The sequence below is a fragment of the Lytechinus pictus genome, chromosome 3 (genome assembly GCF_037042905.1).
Source record: "Lytechinus pictus isolate F3 Inbred chromosome 3, Lp3.0, whole genome shotgun sequence".
NCBI lineage: Eukaryota > Metazoa > Echinodermata > Echinoidea > Temnopleuroida > Toxopneustidae > Lytechinus > Lytechinus pictus.
The window spans coordinates 4771201-4795187 of record NC_087247.1 but is presented as its reverse complement, the minus strand read 5'-3'; the positions used below and the strand labels follow the sequence as shown (position 1 = coordinate 4795187).

At 37.2% G+C, this 23987-nt stretch overlaps 1 protein-coding gene across 1 annotated transcript; it reads left to right on the top strand.

The window, feature by feature from the left end:
• The first annotated feature begins 719 nt into the window (after positions 1 to 719).
• On the top strand, positions 720 to 23987 carry LOC129256583 (RNA polymerase II-associated protein 3-like). The gene is made up of 10 exons (XM_054894751.2): positions 720 to 1007; positions 4368 to 4553; positions 5786 to 5941; positions 7691 to 7818; positions 8671 to 8792; positions 9571 to 9734; positions 18947 to 19372; positions 20180 to 20277; positions 21122 to 21216; positions 21883 to 23987. The coding sequence occupies exons 1-10, from the start codon at positions 840 to 842 to the stop codon at positions 21963 to 21965; spliced, it is 1626 nt and encodes a 541-aa protein (XP_054750726.2). The 5' UTR covers positions 720 to 839; the 3' UTR covers positions 21966 to 23987.

Genomic DNA, 23987 nt, shown 5'->3' with positions numbered 1-23987 from the left:
GTGGTAATACAGTAACTTAAATAAAAATATGTCTGCATTTATTATTGGAATGAAATTTTTTTAATTGTTCGAAATGTATAGTATTGATTACCAACATGTAATTTAAATCTTTTGGACACAGTACCGTAGGAAAATATGTTAATAATATACTTCATGCTTGAATCTGAAATGAAATTTTAAAATGCTAGCTGCTTGTAATGAAATATTGATTAGGGCCTACACACATCTAATTTAATTCTTTTTGACAGCAAAACATTATAGCTTTTAGGATCTAATATGCTATAATACTTCATGCCATTATTATTATTGGAAGGAATTTTTTTAACTGTAATGAAATGCTGATAACACGTGTATTTGGATTTTAAACCTCTTTGGAGGCAGTACGTACAGTAACTTTTTGGAATTATGTTAACACTTCTGGCTTTATTACGGCTTTAGTCTTTATGTAAACGGGTATTTACTTTCACTGTATATAATTTTTATAAATGTATCACTATTAATGGTTTTATATGTTTAATATGACATTTTTTATGTTTATTGACTTGAAGTTGTAAACAAAACAAATTTCAAATATGGATAAATAAAGACGAACTTCTTCTTCTTCTTCTTCTCCTCCTCCTCCTCCTTCTTCTATATTAATATGATTATTATTTTCGTATCTTCTACTTCCTCTTCTCCTTTTTCTTATCGGTTTTCAATCTTCGCTCTCCTCGCCTCACATTCCTAATTTCTTTCAATGTGATCTCTTTCACAAGCCTCCATAAAATTGACTCGTCTATCTATCTGTCGTCGTCTCGATCGTGCAAGGAATCAAATTTTCTGACCAAAAAATAGCCAAAATGAGTGCGGATAAATTCCTCCAACTTCAAAAAGATGTGAGACATAATCAAGAAGACATCCAATCTTTCTTGCGAGATCTTGATTCATGGGAAACTAACATCAAGAAGAGAGATAACGAGTTAAAACAAGGCACAGGAGGAGATGCCCCAACAAGTTCGAAAGAAAAGGTACGGTACGGTATCGGACCGAGATTTTGTCCCCCAGTTGCGGCGGGTTTCCCACCGGCAGGCCGGCGGCGGTGTATGCAGACAAGCGCGGCGTAGCCGTAGGCGAGGGAACATACCGGTTTATAGAAAAGTTTCAAGGCATTTTTCCCATTTGAGTGAATTGTAGACCAGGCTTCTGCAGGCTACGCGCGCCAGCAACACGCATCAGATGGTCAATGAATTATTCATAACGACATACATGACATTAACCCAGGGGAGCTCCGGCTCGCGAAGCGGGTCGGAGCCCAGGACTCGTCCGTGTAATAATAATTTTAATAATAATAATTTTTTTAGGCAGACATGGGTACTCTCCAAAATGGGGTAGAATGGGGTCGCAATAGCAATCCAAATAAAAGGGGAAAAAATAAATAATGCACTTACCTCGATTATATGGATGAACGTCTACGGTCTATCGTGACACAGTCACAGAATCCTGACAACATCGAGGCACTGCACAAACTGGACCCTCAAAATAAGGAAAAGTTAGACCTCTATGTCGCATTCGTTCTTGGTATCGATTGGCCATTTTGTTTTCAATTTTGAAAGAAGGAGACAGAACTTTTCAATTATTTGAGGGTCCAGTTTGTGCCTCGATGTCGGGATTCTGTGTCACGATAGACCTTCATCCATATAATCGAGGTAAGTGCATAATTTTTTTTTTCACTTTTATTTCAGGTGCTATTGCAACCCCATTTTGGAGAGTACCCTCTGCCTAATATTACACGGATGAGTCCTGGGCTCTGGCCCGCTTCGCCATGTTCGCGGGCCGGAGCTCCCTGGGGTAACATGTCATAAGCTCTATGCTATGAATAAGTACCGTACTTGTTTATGTTTAGGGAGTTTGGTGAATTTTGGAAATCTTGAAGTAATCCCAACAAATTTGTTATCATTGGAAAGCTTGTGAAATAAGAAAAATAATGGTGCTTCAATCAACTCATTGTCTGATATATTGACAGAGATATTCCAATTTACAGGGGAAAATATGCAGATTTTGTTCTGTCAAAAAAAATATGAAAGGCTTGTTTGAGTAGGGAGACAGTGGCTTTTTGAAATCTTGAAGGAATCCCAACAAATTTGGTACCATTGGAAAGCTTGTGAAATAAGAAAAAGAATGGTGCTTAAATCAACTCATGATGTCAAATGTTGAAAGAGATATTTCTGTTTAAAGGGGAGAATGTGCAGATTTTTTTATACAGCATAAGTAGATTTTCATAACTTACACAAAAATGCAATGAATGGGACTGTTTAACTTTTTTTTTAAGTGCAGTGCGCTGCTATGTGAGGCAAGGCATGCACTTGAATTATACATCATTTTATTCATAAAACTTCAAAGTTTTTCATGGTATAGGTTTCTATAGGGTTTTTCCTCCTCCTTTAATGGCTTCACATACCTGCCAACCATTCCGATTTTGGCGGAATTATACCGATTTTTATACCTCCATTCCGAATTCCGAATTTTAAAACCAAAATTCCGATTTTTGGGTTAATCAATATAGTGTTGAAATTATTGAAACGGCTGTATGATGCGACTAACGCATGCACGGCTCATATCAAGATGCGACTAACGCATAAACGACTGGAGCGCACGGCTACGCAAATGCGCTAGTTTTGCACAGAGAGCGACGTTAAACGGCGCGCAAACATTGCTAAGTGCGCAGTTCCATTGCAAATGCATGTGAAAATAACGAGCGTACACGCTACGGCCGCACTTAGCGTTGACTTCCGGAAAAAAATCGCGGCTGACATCGGCTCGCGAAAGTGCCAGTTTTTAGTGAGGACATGTTTTCATAATCCACGAACATCGGAAAAACCGTGAAAAATACACTTTTTTAGACCCATTGTTTCCTAACTACGATGTTAAAAATTACCGGTGGAGATATTTTTGACGCGAAATATGGTGATTTAGGTAAGAAAATTTCACCTTTTATTTGAGGTTTTGCCCATGTCGCCAGAAGATTTTGTAGTGTGGGAGTGAGTTAGTGAATGTGCAGTGTATGTCTAGTGTGTTTGGTGATTTCAGTGGTATATTGCAGAGCTTCTAATTCTGCGCTGCGCTGCCTGCATGCTGCAGCTACCGAACGGCTGCACACCATACCCCCGCGCCGCCCGGCCAGCCGCGCACCGACGCTACTCTAAGTTAGATCTATCCCAACGCAATTTTAACATTGATCTGTACTTTATTTTTTGAATAGTTGTCAAATTTTTGAGGAAGAAAGGAGATTATCAAATTTCGATCTCAAGTTGAGCCTTCGGAGCCGAACGCCAAATCTACTTGCTTCGCTTGCCTAAGCTCCCGGCGCCCGCCGAGTTGCTGCGCCTCGGCCTCCCCGTCTTAGCTCACCGGCGCACCGCAAGTGCGCAGTGCGGGTCGGGCGCATGCAGCCGTTTAGTTCAGGCTCCGTTTTTGTCATGGCTGAAAATCTGCTCTCTTATACCAACAAGCACTTATCCAATTTAGGTTTTGTCCTCAGTCAGTAACCCCTGTGCGGTGAAATAACATGAATATGATTGTCAATGTTTGGCTTATTTTCTCTTGATATAGGCTGGATAAATGTTTGATTTTTTGGCACGTCAGTTTTTCATACAGTAAGTTAGGCCCAACTTAGATCTAAATTCATCATAAAAATAGGCCTATGCCTTGGCCCATAACTCAATTGAATTATTGAAATTAATTTTTTCTAATTAAAAAGAGAATATGTGGAGATGAAGATCTGCATCAATCTCACTTTCCACCAATAGAGGGCTCTCAAAAATATATTCAAAATTAAAGTTTTTGAGAGCTCTGGTGAACAAGAAAAATTCATAGATTTAAATGAAAACAAATCACACCTGCATGAAACTGGGTGTTTTTTTGTCACAAAAGTGATATTTAAAGACCTTCTTTTAATTGACAAATTATATTAAATTACATAAAGGTAGATTATGAGGGTATATTTGCTTTAAAAAGTGTAGGGAAATGCGCTACTCTTACATGCTGAAAATGCAAAGAGCCCCTAGGCCTACCATTAAAACGGGCCGGACACCCACTCGGTGCCCTCGTAGTATTGATACTGATTTTTTATTATCAAAGGTTGGGAGGTATGGCTTCATACTTGGTTTGTACATGGGTGCACAGACAGATACAAATTCTGAAAGTGGCATTTCACCGAACTCCCTACTATGTTTTACTTGTTTTACTTTTTAGACATTTGATTTACAAAATTGCCCTTGCCTTGCTGTATTAAAAAAAAAGCAATGAAATATAACATTGAAAAATTTAGAAAGGTGCCTTACTAGCTCATGATTACAATTTTTTTTTAACTCTTCTCTCCATTTGAACAGGTAATTCCACCAATACGAAACAGAAAGGTTGACACCAAGAAGAAGCGCAAAAAGAAGCAGGATATTGGAAATCCAACTGATTCGATCTCCAAAGAGTCTACCTCTGCTCAAACCAATGGGACATCGAGTACAGAGGGGAAAAAGATCCGCTGTTATGACTACAAGACGTGGGATAAATTTGATGTGGTGAGTATGTATTTGCCGTGAGGATTTTATGGTCTCTACATACTACCACGTACCCAACTGATCACTTCACCGAAGATAAACCAATCTAAGGATTGAATATAGATTCACTCGGGTTTTAAAAGTTACTGGGGAGCAACAACAGTTATAACCCAAGTATTCAAAACTTTTTATGAAATTTTTTTGTCATTGAGATGTGACTGGTGAAGTATCATTTCAGACTATTCATATTGTAATTATATTATATATTATATTGATTGAATGAGTAATTAATTTATTTTCTTTGCATGTAATTTTTATTTGATTTGCACGAAAAAATAATGTATTATTCATGAAGTACATTTTTCTGCTTCTGTCCATTTCAAATAACATCTTTTGTAATATTTATAACCTGAAATCAAATCTCCGTGGCTCTTTTACTCCTATGTCTTACAAGGGCTATTTATTTACAAGTATGTTTTTACATTTAGGGGTGAATTACGCTCTCTGTTTACTCTTCTGCATGCTCCTTTATTGTAATTATTATTCATAGTATTATTATTTGACCAAATCATGATACAACCATAAATGAAATTTATACCTGGTAAAAACAAATACAGAATGGAGCAGTGCTACATGCTGGTCAGGGGTGATTAAAGAAAGAGCTGTTGCTCGGAAGCATATCACCCCCCCCCCCCCCCCCACCTGTAGCACTTTGTAAAAAATTAATATCAACTTTAATACAAAACATAAACATTACAAAATATAATCTAGCTCAATGTTTAGCGAAATTTCCTTAAAAGAATAATGACATGCATATAAGCTGATTGATGTTTTACATATAACTGGATAATGATTGAAAGTAATAATTAGAAAGGTGGTCTGTTGGTCATTAATAAATACAGAATGGTGAAATAAAAAATGATGAGTATTGTATTACTGTTCTGATTCAATCTGGCAATATGGAGATAAACACAGTAAATTGATATAAACATGTATAATACAATGGACTAAAATTAAGAATATAATCATTTAAGAAGCCCAAACAAAATAGAAATTAAAATTAAATCTTGTGGCAAAGAGAGATAATTGTTTCAGAGTATAAAGGAGGAAGGAAGGTAAGGAATTGAGAACAGCAGCATCCCTTACTTCAGTAGTGAAAGCATTCCATATTCTTTGACATGTTAGCTATGTTTAAAAAAAGATAAAGAAATAAATTTAAAAATCCTTATCCTGTTGTCGTTCTGTCGCTTTAGGATGCAGCCTGTGCAGCGTTGGATAGTGATGACGAAGAAAGCGCAAGGAAGGCACAAGAGGAAGACGACGAAGAGGAGGAGACAGACAGTGAGGCAGAGAGGGAAGAAATGGAGACACAGCGGAAAATAATGGAGGCAAACGCAGAGAAGGAGAAGGTGAGCATACTTAATCGAAAATATCGATTGGAAATCTTATTTGCAAACTTGCAATTGAGAGATCTGGATGTTAACTGAAGCAGACCAGCAATTAATTTTCACAACCCCACATACAGGTAGCAGCTTGAATTACCCAGCTTACATTTTGGTTTTCAGCAATCTTTTTTTCTAGTTAAGTACCAATCATATTTATTAAATGCAGTATAGGAAATAAATTGATGTTTTTTTGCAGATAACTTACCTTATTCGCACAATAAGAATAAAGGACAGAAATATGAAATAACCATTCCCTTTCATTTGTCCCTATTTAGTTTAAAGGGCTCTCCCAAATCTGAGTGAAAAAGAGAGCCATTTCATCCACTATGTCTCTATTTTTGTACATTAAAAAAAATCTGTCAATGTAAAACACTGTCGCCGATTAGCTTAAGCATACTCTGTTATTGTGCAGACGTCATAATCCCCAGTAATCCAGAGAATTCCTTGACATTTGAACAAAAACAATAACATCAATAGTAAGCTTACACGAATCGGCAGTGGCAGATTCCTGCCACCAACTCCACTTTTCTTTTGCTACATTGCTATTATTTTGTGCAATAAAAAAGGGCTCTTTTCTCGCATTGTAAAGTCTGGTTTTCTCTCTCCTTTCCTTTCGAGGCCTCCATCAATTTCATTATTATGTTTTTGTTATGGAGTGCAGAGAAATTATTATACTACTTTGTTTTTGAAATGTGGAAATAAAATGAAATGAAAAATAGAAATCTCAGTCATGTACAAAGTCATTCGTAACTTAACACACAGCTTGAGGAAACATGACCCAGATGACAAGTTGTATTTTCTTAAATGATTAACTATTAATGAAATTTTATTGCCATGGTTATATGATTTTTCTCTATCCCACTCCACATTTTGTTGACACGGACACATTTACTGGTGTAGGGACAGTGATTTTCCGCGATCGCGGAAAACGGACGGAATTCACGGAAAGGGCCTTTTGAAACGGAAAATCACGGAAAACGTATTTTCCCTCAAAATACACAGAATAGCAACAGAAATTACTCCAAAATCACAACAAAATGAGAATATTAAATGGCCACAAAACCCCAGAAAACACGATCTCACTTCGCTACTATCATGACAATTCACACATCGTGACTGCACTCGACATCACCACACTCGATTGTATCCCGCACGTGCACCACCCGTACCCGGCCGGCCTGGTTGGGCTTCACATGCACACATATCGTTCAACTACACGGTCGTGATGTAACAGCACGATATCGTGGTCTTAGAATCCAAGATGGCGGATTGGCAAAAGCCGTTTATTGATGATAACGATGTCCAAAACACCCCAAAATTATCGATGAAATATCATTTCACAGTGAAATAATGCTAATAATGTGAAAGGTGAGGATGTATGCATGCTAAATAGGTTTGTAAAAATATTTTATGCACCCGCATAGATCCGATTAGAACGGATTCTATTATGTTGTTGGTACAGTAGCAGATACAAATTTTGACCAGTGCTAGTGTACGTGTTGTGCTATTGCTATTCAATGTGTAAACGGAATTGTCACTTTTCCGTGTGTACAAAGTCTATGGAGAAACGGAATTTCCGTTTTCTGACATGCTGAAACGGAATTTTAGATTTTCTGAAACGGAAAAGGCAATTTTTTTAAACGGAAAATCACTGTCCCTACTGGTGCACGTCTGATTTATATATGAATATACCGAGTATCCATTTCTTTGCAGGGAAATGTTTTCTTCAAGAAAGGCAAATATGAAGAAGCTTTAGCATGCTACTCTAAAGGTCTGAATGTTGACCCTGACAACGCACTTCTTTCTGCTAACAGAGCAATGGCTCTTCTCAAATTGAAGAGGTAAGTTGCATGGAATAATCGCTTGGGTGTTGGGACCTCCTTTCTTATTCTGGGAAAAAATCGCTTTTCTTTGGAATATCTAAATAACTTTCATGTGATGTTTAGTCAGAATCCCAGCTTTGATCTCATTTGATGAAGCCGATATGCTATATGTATGTGAAAAAGGAGACTATCCCATTAGATACTGTGTGATGCTGCAGTCATATTAACGAAACCGACCCTAAGCCGACCGATGATATGTCATTAGAAATAACACAGTAGATTTGATCGGTATGGAGTCAGTTTGGTCTGTGTGACTGAGGCATTATGGCAGCCATGTATCTTCATTCTGAACATTCAACTTTTTGAGAAAAAGGTTCTGTTGCCTGAGCTTGTGTCTGTATCAACCTAAACTTTGTTTGTGTCTGCCAGAGGTTGATTTATGAGTTGTAGGTAGTATAGCATTTCGCCAGACTTCGACTACAACTTTAACCCTAGGATAACTTAGACCACAATTTTGTGCAATCTAGTTGCAAAATCGTTCACCAAGTACAAACTATTTGAATCTGCCATTAAAAACTTCTAATTTTTTTGATAGAGTAATGCGAAGAAACAGGTGTATTTCTGTGAAGTATTCAGTACCTTCATTATCTTTTTATGATAATTTGAGAAGGAAGACGAAGCATAATATTCCATAGAACTTAGAAGCGTGGGCTTAAATTCTTGTTCGGACTAAAATCTAAACTAAGTATAATCATTAGAATACCTCCCATAGTAAATTATTTGAAACTATCTTTTTGAAAACAGCAGTAATTCACTTAAGTTGAAATAATATTACATCAGGCATCCATTTCATTCCATATCTCTCAAAAGGTATGAAGAGGCAGAGAAGGACTGTGACTTGGCAATATCCCTTGATTGTACGTATGTCAAGGCCTATGCTCGGAGAGGGGCTGCCAGGCTGGAACTCAGTAAATTGGAAGAAGCAAAAAAAGGTATTGTGAATAAAAATCAATAAATCTAGCCGACAATATATACTGTATAAAGACTGTTGGATGGTGGGGGGGGGGGACAGGGATTGAGTTTTGAATGATGGGCCTTAAGATTCCAAGACTAGAAACTCTCCATCAGATGGAAATGCAAATGCTTTTCAATAGGAGTTCAGCTTGCTGAATTTCTGACACAAAATCTTTTTCTTTGTCATTAGTGTACCTAGAACAGTTGCATCATTTTGATATGTCAGTTGTCCTAAAGGGAAGCAGGACTATATGTTGCAGTTTGAAAAAATATAGGACAAAAAGTATGAAAGTGATGATTTTTTAAAGTTGTAAAAAGATGTAATCTCTATACCTCTTTGGTTTTCAAATTTGTGGTGTTGGTAATATTGTGATGTGGGGTAAGCACATTTGCTTCCATAGACAAAGTGTGTAAGTTTTTTTCTTCAAATCTTTTTCTCAAAATTATATTTTTGAAGAGAACAATCTATGAAATATTTTCATTACTGTTCCTATAAGAAGAAACCTTCAAACTTATAATTGAGTATGTGACAAATGGAAAAGTTGTCCGTACTACTTGTCATAATGATTATCTACTCACCAAATTTGCCATTTTGAGATTAACATGGTCCCAATGATATGATTTTTCCCTAAGAGCAATGACTTTCACATTCCTTATTCTGTTTTTCTTATATTTGTTTACTTCACAAATATTATTCAACTACCAAGATTGTTTTCTCTCTAATTGTGACTTGGTTCCTCTGGTAATTTCCTTTAGATTTCCAGCAAGTGTTGAACATAGAAACAGAGAATAAGCAGGCTAAGAATGAGATCAAGAAGATAGATAAACTGCTGAAAGAGAAAGAAGAAGAAAGACGTCGAGCAGAAGAACCTTCAAACGTAGTTCACGCTGTTGAAAAACCACCCCATCTTAGGTCAAAGGTTAGTATTGCATATAAATACACCTTATTGATATTGGCAAATTATATATATATTCCATGAATATTTCATATGGTTGTTTGTTCCATTACTTTCACCATCAGTGATTATGTGCTTACTATAATAATCTTGCTGTGGGTGTGAGAAATTATCATCTGTATGCCAGGTTGCCGCTCCGATGAATATGGAAGTCACAGCATTTCTATTGTCATACTGGTATTCTGTCGATTGTTGTTGTCCATTTCTCTCAATGCACTTCTGAGCCTGATGGAGCATTGCTGCCAGGGCCCTGCGAAGTGTCTGCCTGTCTTCGTCTGGGGGTACCTGAAGTCAAAAGTGTACAGCACCCCACCTGCAGTTCTGGATGACTTGCAGCAACGCATCATCAGAGCCTCTCACGGATCAGAGCAACTTGTGGAAGACTGAAGGCAGGAAGCTTTGTCAAAGTTGTGGCCAAAATGACAATGAAAAGGAACTTTTTTCAGCGAAGATGATTTATTGATTTACTGGTTCTCTTGTTTATTTTTCTTGATTGATAAACATACGCATAAACTTTACGCTCATAGTTTGTGTGAATGCTTTTGTCTCTGTTTCAGCAGGTAATCACATGACTTGGCGCAAATGGGTATTGACACTTTTTCAAACAATGGCTGTTGTGCACTCAACCATAACAACACTGAAACAAAGTTTACCAAGTGACAAAGGAATATTTACTCTATCCATACATGCTAGAAATTCTCTCTGAATCCCACATTTTCTTTAAAAATACTTAATTTAAATAGTGTAACATTTTTTTCTGACTCGCACTGTATTTGTCTGACAAAGTTGTCGGATCTAACAACTTTCTTTTATTTTGATTGGATGAGACGCACTCTTGATATTGTACTGTCTGATAAAACAGGATAAGAAGCACTCTTCATATGGTAACTGTCTGATAAAACAGGACTTGTCAGATAAAAGGCCTTATAGTCGATTTGACATTATCAGAACCTAGAAATGTTCTTTCCGATGAAGTTTTTTTCTTGATTCATGTTCCTATGGGGTCCTAGAACAAATTCAGCTTGGTTGCCCAAAGTTGCCGTTTGGGCAATTTTGCTAATTTGCATAAATCCAAAATGGCCGCCACATGCCGTCTTAAAAACCTAAGTTTTGAACCACTTGCCCCAAAATGACGAGGAATATCTCATTTCAGGGGTTTAGGGTTGTGTAGAATCCATTTCTGTTATTGTTTTTGCAATATAAGGTCATCTTCATGTCAAATCCAAGATGGCCGCCATCAGATGCCAACTTGAAAAAATAAATTTGAACCCTTTGCCCCAGAATTACGAGTAATACCTTTGTTTCGGGGTTTGGGGTGTGTAGAATCTATTTCTGCTATCTATTTTGCAATATAATGTAATCTTTAGGTCAAATCCAAGATGGTCGCCAGGTGACGCCATCTTGAAATATTAACTTTTGAACCCTTTGCCCCAGAATCATGAATGATAATTCTATTCGTGAGTCATTTGGTATGTTGATTCAATGCATGCTGTGATTTTGCATAAAGGAAAATCTTCAGATCAAATCCAAGATGGCCACCAAACGCCATCTTGAAAAGATACATTCCGAGGCTTATACGTGTAAGAGCTAATGTAAAGGGATTTCAGTAAGAATACTCATTTGTTTTGTTAATTCTCAAGTTTTAGGTCAAGGGGGAGTCACATCTGAGATGTCAGATTTCGGCATTAACTACTCACCTTAGAATGAACCCTCTTTAGGTTTGGGCTATGATCCATTTCGCGTGTATTTTTAGTTGTTTTAATGTCCATTCATACTTTTGAACTGAAGAGGCTTTTAGAGTCTTATTTGAATTTGAAGTGTTTTCTCCATATTTTTCCGAAATCAATGTGTCCAATGATTGGCAGGCATCAGTTCGTCTTAAAAGACGATGGTGTATTGCTAGGTCTTACATTTTAAGTGGCAGTCTCTAGAGCAAATTTGTGCAGATGAAGGAGAATGACGCTGAGACAGGTTTAGATAGAGATGCTGTCCTAGCCTTCCTCCTAGTCTTTTGGTCTGCCAATTTAGCATTCCGATTATTTTTTGACGTCTTGACCCCTGTATTTAGTAGCTCTTCATAGAATGGCGACTATCATCTACATCTTCATAAGTGTTAGTGTCTATATGCCGGAAGTTTTATGTCACGTTTGCAGTTGACTAGGATGAGACCAATCACACAGCTCACATTACCTTGGCGAATCGCTTCTGGGATTCGCCAAGGTTTCATGCGGCGAACATGCCCCAACCACTTGAGGCGCATTTATGTTTCTGTTCTGTTTCTGTTTGTGGTAACTCCCGTAGGAACTCGGCAGGACAGCATTTTTTGCTGGTAAACGCCAAGCTGGTATATAACCAATTACCTTGGAAACATTTTACGTCTAGGTTAATCAGTCATAGTGGCTGACGTAATAGACGACAGATATCACTCTTGGGCCTTTTTATCAAAGTGGAGACAATGGCAGAGTTGGGATTCGAACTCACAACCTTGCTATTATGAGTCCAATGCTCTAACCACTGGACCACACGACCCGTTGACTAGAGAGCGAGAATAAACTGAGGATGCCAGCACGTACGCTGAAGGGCCTCTGTATTTTTTTACTTGGTCCTGCCATTCAATGTGCATGATACGTCCGAGGCAGCTAACATGAAAGGTGTTTTGCCGCTTTTCTTGGTCGGCGTACGTTTTCCAGGACTTACTTCCGTACAGGAACTTTGCCATGCCTGTGGCAGATTTTCCTATTCTGGTGCTTACCTCATTGTCCAGGGAAAAGAAGCTAGAGACAGATAGTCGATCCAAGGTAGGTGAAGAGTCCTCCACAACCAGACGAGTGCATGCTGTTGATAGAGATATCTGGAGGACAGTCCGTGTCTTGAGTCGATCAGGATTTCTGTCTCACAGGCTGATGGGTGATCCAAACTTTTTTATATGCACAGGACAGGCGGCTGTATGACTATTTCTTGTACCCCCGCTTCTTGAGAGGCAAGGGCGACATCGTTCCCGTACAACATCTTACGAATGAGAACCATTCTGACCATTGTTTTGGCACGTAGTCGGTCTCTGGTACGAATATAGAAGCCTTCTGTGCATTCGCCAAATGCATACTGGTGAAGCATGGAGAAGAAGATCCCAAAGAGTGTCGGGGCAAGGCGCAGCCTTGCTTCACGCCACTGCTCACAGGAACTGAGGGAAGCTACCAGATGTTCCAGCGGTGTAGCAAACTGTTGTCATGGAATGATACGACCATGGAACAGTCTTGGGGGAGCCAATCTTCTGCAGGAGGCTAAATAGTGCACTCCTGCTGACCAAGTCAATGGCTCTTGTCAGGACGAAAAGTCTGATAATTATAAAGGAAGGTAATAAGTTAACTAATTTTCTGTAAAATCACTTTTTAATTCAAATAACACTTCGAAGTCCTTTCACTAGAAAAGTATAGTTGGACGTAAAAAATGATATGGACTCCCGAAATAGATCATAGCCCGAACCTTGAATTGTATCAATCTAACATGTCTAAAGTGAGCGGTTAATGACGAAATCTAACAACCTTCTGACCATCTTAGACATGACTTAACCTCGAACTAAAGATGGAGTGATTAAAAGAAATGAATCATTCTTACTGAAATCCTCTTAAATGGGCTCCTACACATAATAGTAACCTTTTCAGGAAAGCGTGTATGCTTTTAGGAAGAGTACTTACGGTTCAATAGTCTCGGAAAGTATTTTTTTATATGGCGTTTAGCGTTTGAACATGTTGGATTTGATCTGAAGATGAGCCAATATTGCAAAATTATTAACAGGAATGGAATCAACATACCAAATAACTCACGAAAAGAGGTATTATTCATGATTCTGGGACAAACGAATCATAAGTTAATTTTTCAAAATCGCATCATCTGGCGGCCATCTTGGATTTGACCTGAAGATGACATTTTATTGCAAAATAGATAGCAGAAAGAGATTCTACACATCCCGAAACCCATAAACAGAGGTATTACTCGTCATTCTGGGGCAAGAGGATCAAAAGTCAATTTTTCAAGATGGCATCTGGCGGCCATCTTGGATTTGACCTGAAGATGACCTTATATTGCAAAAATGATGATAGAAATCGGTTCTACACACCCCTAACCCCCTAAAAAGAGTCATTACTCATAATTTTGGGCCGAGGGGTTCAAAAGTTAGGTTTTCAAGATGGCATCTGGCGGCCATTTTGGATATATGCAAATTAGCAAAATTGCCCAAACGGCAACTTTGGGCAACCAATCTGAATTTGTTCTAGGACCCCATAGGAACACGAATCAAGAAAAAAACTTCATCGGAAAGAACATTTCTAGGTTGGTGTATTGAGCCTATGGGACTGTCAAATCGACTATTATAGGTTATTTTCTGAATCACCCCCCTTGGTCTAGCTTTTTTTAATTTTTTTAATTTTTTTGTTGTTGGCATCAATTCATAAAACATGATGGACAATGTTATTTGAAATTGTCAACTATTAAAAAAATTATATCCTCTATTTGCCTATGATAAATGATTTTGAAAAACGGCTGAATCTAAGTGTCGTAGTTGTTGGTTTGTAACTCAATTTTGAAAACAGAATCTGATCACAATTGGTGTATTGCTTCTAGTATTTATGACTTTAGATGTAATGGTGGACCTTGCTATTGACTTCAATAGTAGGTCCTGCTGGAGAATGTTGAAAGAAAACAAAAAGATTTTATCTCTGATTGGAAATGGGTGTCATATTGTTTATACAAAAACTATATGCATTTTGGTAGTGGTTAATGTTTTGTTTTGATGGTGATTTTCATTAATTTTTTTGTAAAACAGTTGATAGAGAGTAAATTACAGGGTTTGAAAATATTGTCACCATTAAGTATTAGAAATTGAGCTTCCATCTGCATGTGTTTTGAATCCCAAAACATAATAAATCCTTGTTTAAGCCATAAAAGCTGATGATATATGTGAACCATGACTTGTTAATGAATATTCATGAGCTAATTTGCATATTCATGAGCAAGTTTGATTTCACTGATGATGGTCTGTTTTTATTAGATTGTTTATCGCTTATCACCTTTGACAAGTGGATCAGCGGATGGAGTCTAATCATATGATTATTTGAATTGGATATATTTTCACAAATTGATGCATTGTCTCAGGAATTCCTGACATAGCACCAAATGAGAAACACTTGTTTGAACAGCTTGCTCATCTTATTTATACGTGGATCCGGCTTCTTTTTTTTTTTAATTTTAATATTGCCTTTAATTCTGCAAAATATGATTGGAGATTTTATTTAAAATTATCCACTATCATAAATGTTAATTGGTGTCAATGGTATCATCAAATAGGTCTGTAGGAATAAAAAAAAACCCCAGCTTATACTTAGTGTTGTTTATGTTGTTTTCAAATGAGCCGTGAAATATTTAAGTTAAAATTGCTATAAAAAATAATAAAAAATATTTTGTAGCCCAATTTCAAAAACACTATAGACAACTCATCAATTGATTTAGAACTTGAGCACAATTGGTGCTATGATTTTCTGACTTTAGTTGTAATGGTGGACCTTGCAGAAGAATTGAGACTTCTGAACAGATTTTTTATTATTATCATTATTATTATTATTATTTATTTTTTTTAATTATTATTTATTCGGCAAATAACATTTAAAAATACATTTCAATGTAAACAATACAAAATAAGAAATATCAACCAGTGGAACGCCAGGGACAGAAAAAGTTAACTTAATTACTGTGGCATGAAGCCTCCTGTCCCAATTCCAATGGTTGATTTACAATATATATTAATAACTAAACAATAATAAAATACTCATAATTATAAAGGTTTGTAGCATGCGATTAATAAAATATATAAATAGATTTAGATTTGAAAATGAGTGAAAATGACGGGGAAAGAGAATAAAGAAAGCTGAATGAAGGTGACAAAAAGAAAGGAAAGGAGAGAGTGGGAGAGAGAGAGAGAGAGGGGTGGGAAAGGAAAAGAAAAAGTGACACAGGCAAAGGAATTGTGAACGCACCCAAAATGGTACAATAATACTTAAAATAAGACTTAACTTCTAAGGAATTAAACACTAAGCAATTTCTAAGGGATTGAACACTAAGGGATTAAACACTGCATTTTTCATAGTGCATCTCAATAAATACTTGGATCAGGAGATACTTTATTTCAGTTTGCAATCCATTTCTCAGTTCACAAATTTCTTTAACTCTGTAACATAATCATTTTTCACTTAAAATGTTATTAAATTTCCAATACGACCCATTTCTTTGGTTTTGATGAAGAGAAGTAGGCCCTTGTTCCTGCAGCCTTTGCAGTGTGGAGTAACTGGAACTAGGGTTTTCCTTGCATCTCTAACCATCGTCGGCAAATCATCAGTTATATCACCATTTTTGTGCCTTTCAGAATCTTCACGTTTTTCATTATTTTCTTTATCGCTGACCTGCCGTACCATAGCATCCGTGCCTTAATAGGAGGTGGATGTATTGCCGCCAGACATCTGTGCACCCTCTGGAACTAGAACCCATGTGTCTTCTATGTCCTCTCTACATATATATCCTCCTTCTGACATCCCTAGTGGTACTATGTTTTCCCTCATTATGTACACACTTAGCTTCTCCAACTCTAAAGACATGGCCTCAATCTTCTCTTCAAACTGCTTCCTCATCAGGGGAATAGTTTCTGTCTGAAGTTTGTCAGTCTCCTTTGGATTGAAAGTTACCAATGCTATTACTTCAGTCAACTTTAATCTGACTTGTATAATGCGTGAGATGGTCTCTTTCAGTTGACTTTCCATTGTCTTCTCAATTTTATCTAATTTTTCTTGGGTTTTCATGAAGTGGTCCACCATCAAATCCTTTAGAGAATCAGTCCCTTCATTAACCTGTCTTCTGGCTACAGGCCGCGACTTACTCGCGGGGTTAGTGGATTGTTTTGCTTTTGTCCGTCTTCCTGTGACACCGTTTTGCTCGGATTTGAATGTCAGTCCAATGCAATACAAAATGAATACAATTTGAGGAGTCTGCGAACGTGGTTACTCGAACATCCTGACCTCTTCTTCTTTTTTTTAAATACAGGCACACAATGGTATCAATAATGCATGAAGCATTTTCATTTTTTCGATGAAGATAAAAAAAGCAATATAGATAAAAGTGCATAGGTCAAGGGAGGTATGTGCTGGGAATCCAGGCACCTTTAATAGACCACTTGGCCACGGCCCCAACGCAATTGGTGTAATGCTATGATTTTCTGACTTTAGTTGTAATGGTAGACCTTGCTATTGACTTCAATAATAGGTCCTGCTGGAGAATGTTGAAAGAAAACAAAAAGATTTTATCTCTGATTGTAAAAGGGTGTCAGATTGTTTATACATAAACTATATAAATTTTGGTAGTGGTTAGTGCTGTGTTTTTATGGTGATTTTCATTCAATTTTTTGGTGAAACAGTTGATAGAAAGTAAATTACAGGGTTTGAAAATATTGTTACTATTATGTATAAGAAATTGAGCTTCCTTCTGCATGTGTTATAAATCCCAAAATATAATAAATCTCTGTTTTAGCCACAAAAGTTGATGATGTACGTGAGTCTTGATGTGTTAATGAATATTCATTAGCTAATTTGCATATTCATGAGCAAGTCTGATTCTACTATGTAGGGTCTATTTAGACAGATCGTGTACATATTTAAGCAGAAAATGAAGTCTAATCATTTGATAGTGAGATTGAGATAATAAAAAAATAAAAAAAATGAAAACTGTCTGAGGAATTCCTGACATAGCAAAGAAATGACCCTTTCACAAGAAGCTTTTGCAGAAGAATTTACACTTCTCTGTAACAGCTTTGCTATTTACTCATAGTTCATTTTGCAATGGTGTCTTTAATTGAGCAAACAATGAAGGGAGTATGTTAATATTTAGATTATCAACTATTATAAAAAAAATTAAAGCGGTTTCAAATATGGTGTCCTCAAATCAGCATACAAACAAATGAAAAAAAATAGAATGTGGTTTTTGTCTTGCCTGCATAGCAGAGCGAGACTACAGCTGGGTCTATAATTGGATCTATTGCATGGAACTTGAACTTAAGGGTATTCAAGTATCACTGATCATTTGCATGAGTGTGAGGTCACATGATAAAGGTCATTTGGGGTCAAAGTATTATCAAATGAATGGTGTTTTTGTGAAAAATTATCCATTGGTTGTTTTCAAAGTCCATTTATTTAAAAATGCCTATAGTATTCACCTCTAGATCTACTTCATGTAGTAATAAAAATTTACTATAAATGTTGTGGTATTACAGCTTGTGGTTATCAAAAGCCCAAATAATTTATTAACCTATGCAATATCTTGCTGCCCTACTTCTAGTAGTTTACAAGAATCTCAGCTATGAAATTACTATTACTCTGTTTCACACATACTTTCCGTACAAAGTATCCTTATAATTCCCACAATGCTGTTGAGATTACATGTATTGAAAGCACTATACTGAAAATATAAGGAAAACTCTATGCCTCCCATTTGGCACTCCATATGCAAGCAGTTTGTAGATTCATGTGTATACCTGTCAAACAGATCAGGGGTATTCATGTACATCCTTTGGGCTCATCTATGTCTCTTCATATCTCAAGAGTGATTCATGAAGCTCACTGACAAATTTACCTGTTACCTATCCTCCGGATGCCTGTGACAAAATTGCTCTGTACCAATCAGATGCAAGGAAGCGCCGTGGTGTAGCGGTTCTGACTCTCGCCTTGTAATCAGAGGGTCGTGTGTTCGAATCCCACTATGGCCTAGCGTCCTTTGGCAAGGCGTCAATCCACAATTTGCCACTCTCCACCCAGGTGTTAAATGGGTACCCGGTAGGATGCGAAAGCCTATGTAGTATGCCTAGCAAATGAGTCTCGGAACTCTTGTTGGAATGCTCGCCAGGGAGTGGAGAAGGTGCATACATTGTATGCGGGCATTCAAGGATCCAATGACCAGGGTAATAATATATCTGTAAAGTGCTTAGAGACGTTGTTCCGATGTGTTAAGCGCTATATAAATGCGGAATATTATTATTATTATTAAGGATTTCAGTAGCTTATAACAGTCACTGAAAATTACTGATTTTTTGTTTCATGATGAAATGATCTCCAGATTGAATTCTCTTTTGTTTGAACCCACAGAGACCTTTGAAGAGAATGACAATACAAGAAGTTGGAAAGGGAGTGGCCGAAGAAAAGCAGAGGGAGAGAGAAAAGTTGAAGATGGAAAGAGAAAAGCTCAAAGTACAACAAGGAAAGGCTGACAGCATGCCATCGGACCAAAGCAAACAAAATGGAGATTTGGATAGGACTGATGATAAAAAGATACAAGAGATCAAATCAAGGACTGATGGCAGTACTGATGGAAAGGCAATGGAAAGTAATTGTCCAAAGAGTTCTGGCTCAAAGCAAGGCAAGGGGGATTCCCCAAGAGGAGGAGGAGGGGATTCCCCTAGAGTGGCATCCATCAAGCCAACTGTTCCAAGTGTGCCTTCAACATCCTACCAGCTACAGGCAGACTGGAAAAGACTGCAGTCACATACTGACATCCTATTTGAATATTTCAAGGTAAAAATTAATAATCATCTACCCTGACTACTGAGTAATAGACTAGCTGTTGTCTTATATTATCATTTTTATGTTGAACTGTACTACCACACTTTATTTTAAAAAAAGATGTATCAAACCATATTCACATGTTTTGTACAGGTTACTGTATAATAAAAGAAATCACAGAAAATTCAAACATATGAAATGTGAGTTAATGGGACCAGAAAATAGCTCATCCTAGTCTGGCCTAGTCCCACTACAGTACCTATTCACATTCTCTATTTTAGTTTGCACCAGTAATTGATATGGGAGAGGTCACAATTAGGGCTGAGTCAAAGCGGGCAGTACACTGGTGACTTACCAATGCTGCCGGTCACCAGTGCGATTACTTCCAGACCGATGAACCAAAGAAATACATTAGAAAATTGGTGTTGCCAAAGATAATGAAAATATTGACCACTTTGAGATTCATATTTCCTTAAGTAAATCTATATCGAATCTTTGACTTGATACTACTGTATATTTCAAACCTTTTCTTACTCAACCAAGACAATTTTTGAAATAATTTGAATTTATCAGCCCATAGCAGAATAATCTTTGTGCATGGGTGCCACTATTTTGTTTTATTTGCGACTTTCACATACTCCGCAGCATTTCTGTAATGAATTGAATAAGAGTTGCATATGGGTGAAACAACATGGCCGCTTGTACCCATTTTAAGCTCATAAGACAAAAAGAAATCTTTTGTATTGTACAGACAATTTTTGTATGTATGGTACAGAGTCTAATTTGAGAAGTGATAACAAATATTTTTTCTACTTGTAGAAAATCCCACCAGCCAGCTATCCAAAGCTTTTCCAGAACTCTTTAGAGACTGCAATGCTGAACCAGATATTCCACCTCTTAACAGTGTCTTACATTCCGTGAGTTTTCTTGTATAATTTAATTCATTAACACTTGATTATGGTAACTTAGTGATTCTTAATGTACTTTATGAGGCAAGGTGGGTGTTTCATATTGTTCCTATGTTTTGAGTGACTGTAGGAACGCATCAAGTTGCTGTCAGACTTCCCATTTACTTTGGTTTTACAATTTTAAAATTATTTTTATACAATTTATACTTTTTTCATACCCAGTCAAATCTGGGGACTTTTCACAACAATATTGGGGGCGGTGGTGACCTATACCCTGGATTATTTGCACTAATCGACTTCATTCATAAAATCCTTTGATTCAATCCCATGATTCACGATTCATCTTCCCCCTCCTGGTACCCGGTCAGGCTCAAAATCACTGCTTTGACATTACCAATAGCTTCCTCATAGTCAGCAGGTTATTCACCACATATTAAGCTGTGTATTACTGCACATACCACACAAAGCCTCCTTAGTAGACTAGTATATTTTGGCCATTTGTATGCTAAAACCTTCCAAAATCAATAGGCCTACTAATCTTGACTGAAAATATTGACTAAATATACCTAAACATAGTAGGAAGAAGACGTCAGTTTTAAAAGTTCACCTGACATTAAGAAGCCATGTTTTTCAAGTCGCATGTATTTGCAAGTTCACTGCGAGGCCGTTATTCCAGCCTATCAAGTTTAAAGGGTTGATTCATGAACTGCTGTAAAAACTCCCAATTTGCAACTTAAGAGACTGGAAAACAAGCTTTGGCTTCTGATATTAGAAGTTTGTTTAAAATGTTCAATTCTAAGAATTCAATTCCAACAGAATGATTGTATTCTATTTCATTTGATTCCATCCACAGGTCCAACACGCCCATCTTTGAAACGCTGGAGAGGCTAACGGCTGTGAAGAGGTTTGATATGAATGTTATGTTCATGTCGCAAAGAGAAAAACAAGGTAGGATGATGTCCAGGATTCAGTGGAAAGAATTATTTTATTCAAAGAATTATCCATTCCTGTAATCGAGTCACTTCACTAAAATTGGTACAATATCACCTATTGGAGACTGGCCGATCTTGCTATAAGATGCATTTTCTATGGACCCTAGTCCAAAGGTTTGTGGGCTCAGTCTCAAGCAAGAAATGCTAGTTAGGGTGACGTTTTTGCAGCCTTTCCCCTTGGACCGGATACTTTTGCTTGGGATTGATGGCATTCTAAGCAGGTTTCTTGTCTGATATACAAGCAATGTACCCTCGGCTTTGTAACACAAAGGTTTTGCAATTAATCACTAATTTGAAAGAACAATTCTGATAGGTTCCTAGTCAGTCTATCGAGCGAAATACGCGTGCAACGATGATCTTGATAGGCCATTTTATTTAGTGATCAATAGCTAACCTTTGTGTTACGAAGCACCTAACCCAATATCAGCAAGTTTCAATGTCACAATATTTTTATATTATCTTCATATCATGCAGCCCTATTCTCTTGCATTACCCAAAATTATTTCAGACATTTTTTTTTAATTGGTTTAAAGTGGTTTTTGAAATGATACCATCTGCGATGCCAAAATTGTCATCAGCAACCTAACTGTCATATATTTTTGTGTCTCTTTATTACTCCCAGTAATCCAAGGACTGTTTTCTCACCTGAAATCAGAAGTTGATGAGCAGGAGTATCAGCAGCTTGCAAAGAAGTATGGATTATGACACAGCAATCTCTCCCGGTTTGATCATGAAGCTTGTTAAAGCATTTAAATGAACTCAACAATCAACGTGAACTTGCAGATGTGTGTGTTTTAGATTATAAATAACTGTTATAATGGTTATAATAAGGATATTCAGTTCTTGGATCGCGCATATCCCGCTTCCATCATCACCTGATGTCCCAATGCACTTTCAAAGTATTTTGGATGTTATTACCCTGGCTTTAGCCCAGCTGCCTTTTACGGCACACAAGCAATTCAAGGGTCCTGCCAGGTTCCCAATTACCACACCTGGGTCGGGTGCGGCAAATGAAATGATATGTTTATGATCTGGATCATGAATATCGGTCTGCTTGGTCAAAGTTGGAGTTTGCAAGTTCAACGTCAAGAGGGATTCAATATCTTGAGTGTTGTACGGATTTAACAGCTGTTGGGACAATATCATATGTCATTATGAGGCGCTGATTATCTAGTCACCTATAGGTAGGGCGGCATGACATCACATCCGCTTAACGACGACGGCACTGACACACAATGAAATAATGTCAGAAACAGCACAGAAAATTTCAGAAAGATTTGTAAACTTCCAGATAACAAAATGGGTAAACTCTATTATTACGACGTTCAGCACAAAGTATGAATGCGATGTTTGTGTATTATGCATTGTAGGCATGCCAAAACGTAGTGCTGCTGTATGGGTCGCTAGTGCATTGTTTTCATCGGCCGGTCAGTAGCTAGGGCTCGAGATAAAAAATGTCTGGATGTTTGCCTTGGCCTATTGAATGGTGCAAAAGGCACGTAGTACATGCAAGGAATCAATTGTGCCAGTTACCCATTCAACTTGGGTTCAGTACAGTTGATCAATTTCTTGTAGAAAGAGATGATGCCATGGCTCAAATTTGAACCCACCCTCCTCTGTTTCAAAGGCGAGAGTCAGAACCACTAGACCGCATCGTAAATACCTAACGATTGGTCTGTGTAATGTTATAAATCATTATGTTCAAATCTATGAGTATGCTATCATCCTTATTCAAAGCGAATTTAAAATCTAGTCGTAATGACGTCATAGCCATTGTACAATTTGGCTACGATTTGAAACTAACTTGGCCTTTACTCAAAATAAAAGCTTACAATCATCCAAAATTGTTATATTAATGTTCTTTCAGTAAATTTGAACCTCAAATAAAAAGATACTTTTCGTTCACATTTTCAGAATCTGGGCAAAATGCGATTTATTCCAATTGTGGATCAGTCGTAAGGTGTACGGTGGCCTAGAGTGTGGGGCCAGTTTGCTGCTCCATACTGCACATGCTCATAATTTTGAGAACTTGATAACACTTCAAGTCTGGATTGGGCAGATTTGAATACAGGAAATAATTGTTGGCTGTTTTCAGGCCTGAATGAGTTCTTGTAAATTTTCAGTATTGAAATGCTAGAATAGGTCTAAAGCTCCTCATGAAATGTGCACAGAAGATGAAAACCTACATATTCAAAGTGAACTGTAAAATGAATACAGTTACAAAGACTCCAATCAAACCTGTGGCCTGGACACCGTAACATAAAGCTTAGCGATCGATCGTGGGATGGATATTTACAACTGATCATACATAATAATCAATGCAATCATTCATAGAAAGCAGCACTATGATCAGTTGCTAAACTTATGATACAGGGCACAGATATAGTTGTTTCAAGAGTATGTTACAACCCTTATTAATTTTCTTTATCAGAGCGGTTGTCTATCAGGAATTCTGTTTGAAAAAACAAGTTTTTAGAATAGTGCACAGATAAGTCAGTGTTTTTCAATACAGAGTGAACTAACTTCATGTGGAACAGTTAGGGGTGCATTATGCTGTTTTACCAACTTGAATTCATTAAGTGCTCTTCTGAGTAAACAAATTGAGTTTGAGTCCATGGAGTAGGTTTTGTTTGTCTCATAATACATTAAATCAAACTTTGCATTATATTTTGTTTTGTTATGCATACAGTTTTAAAACTAAAATATACAGTCCATGGATGGAATTCA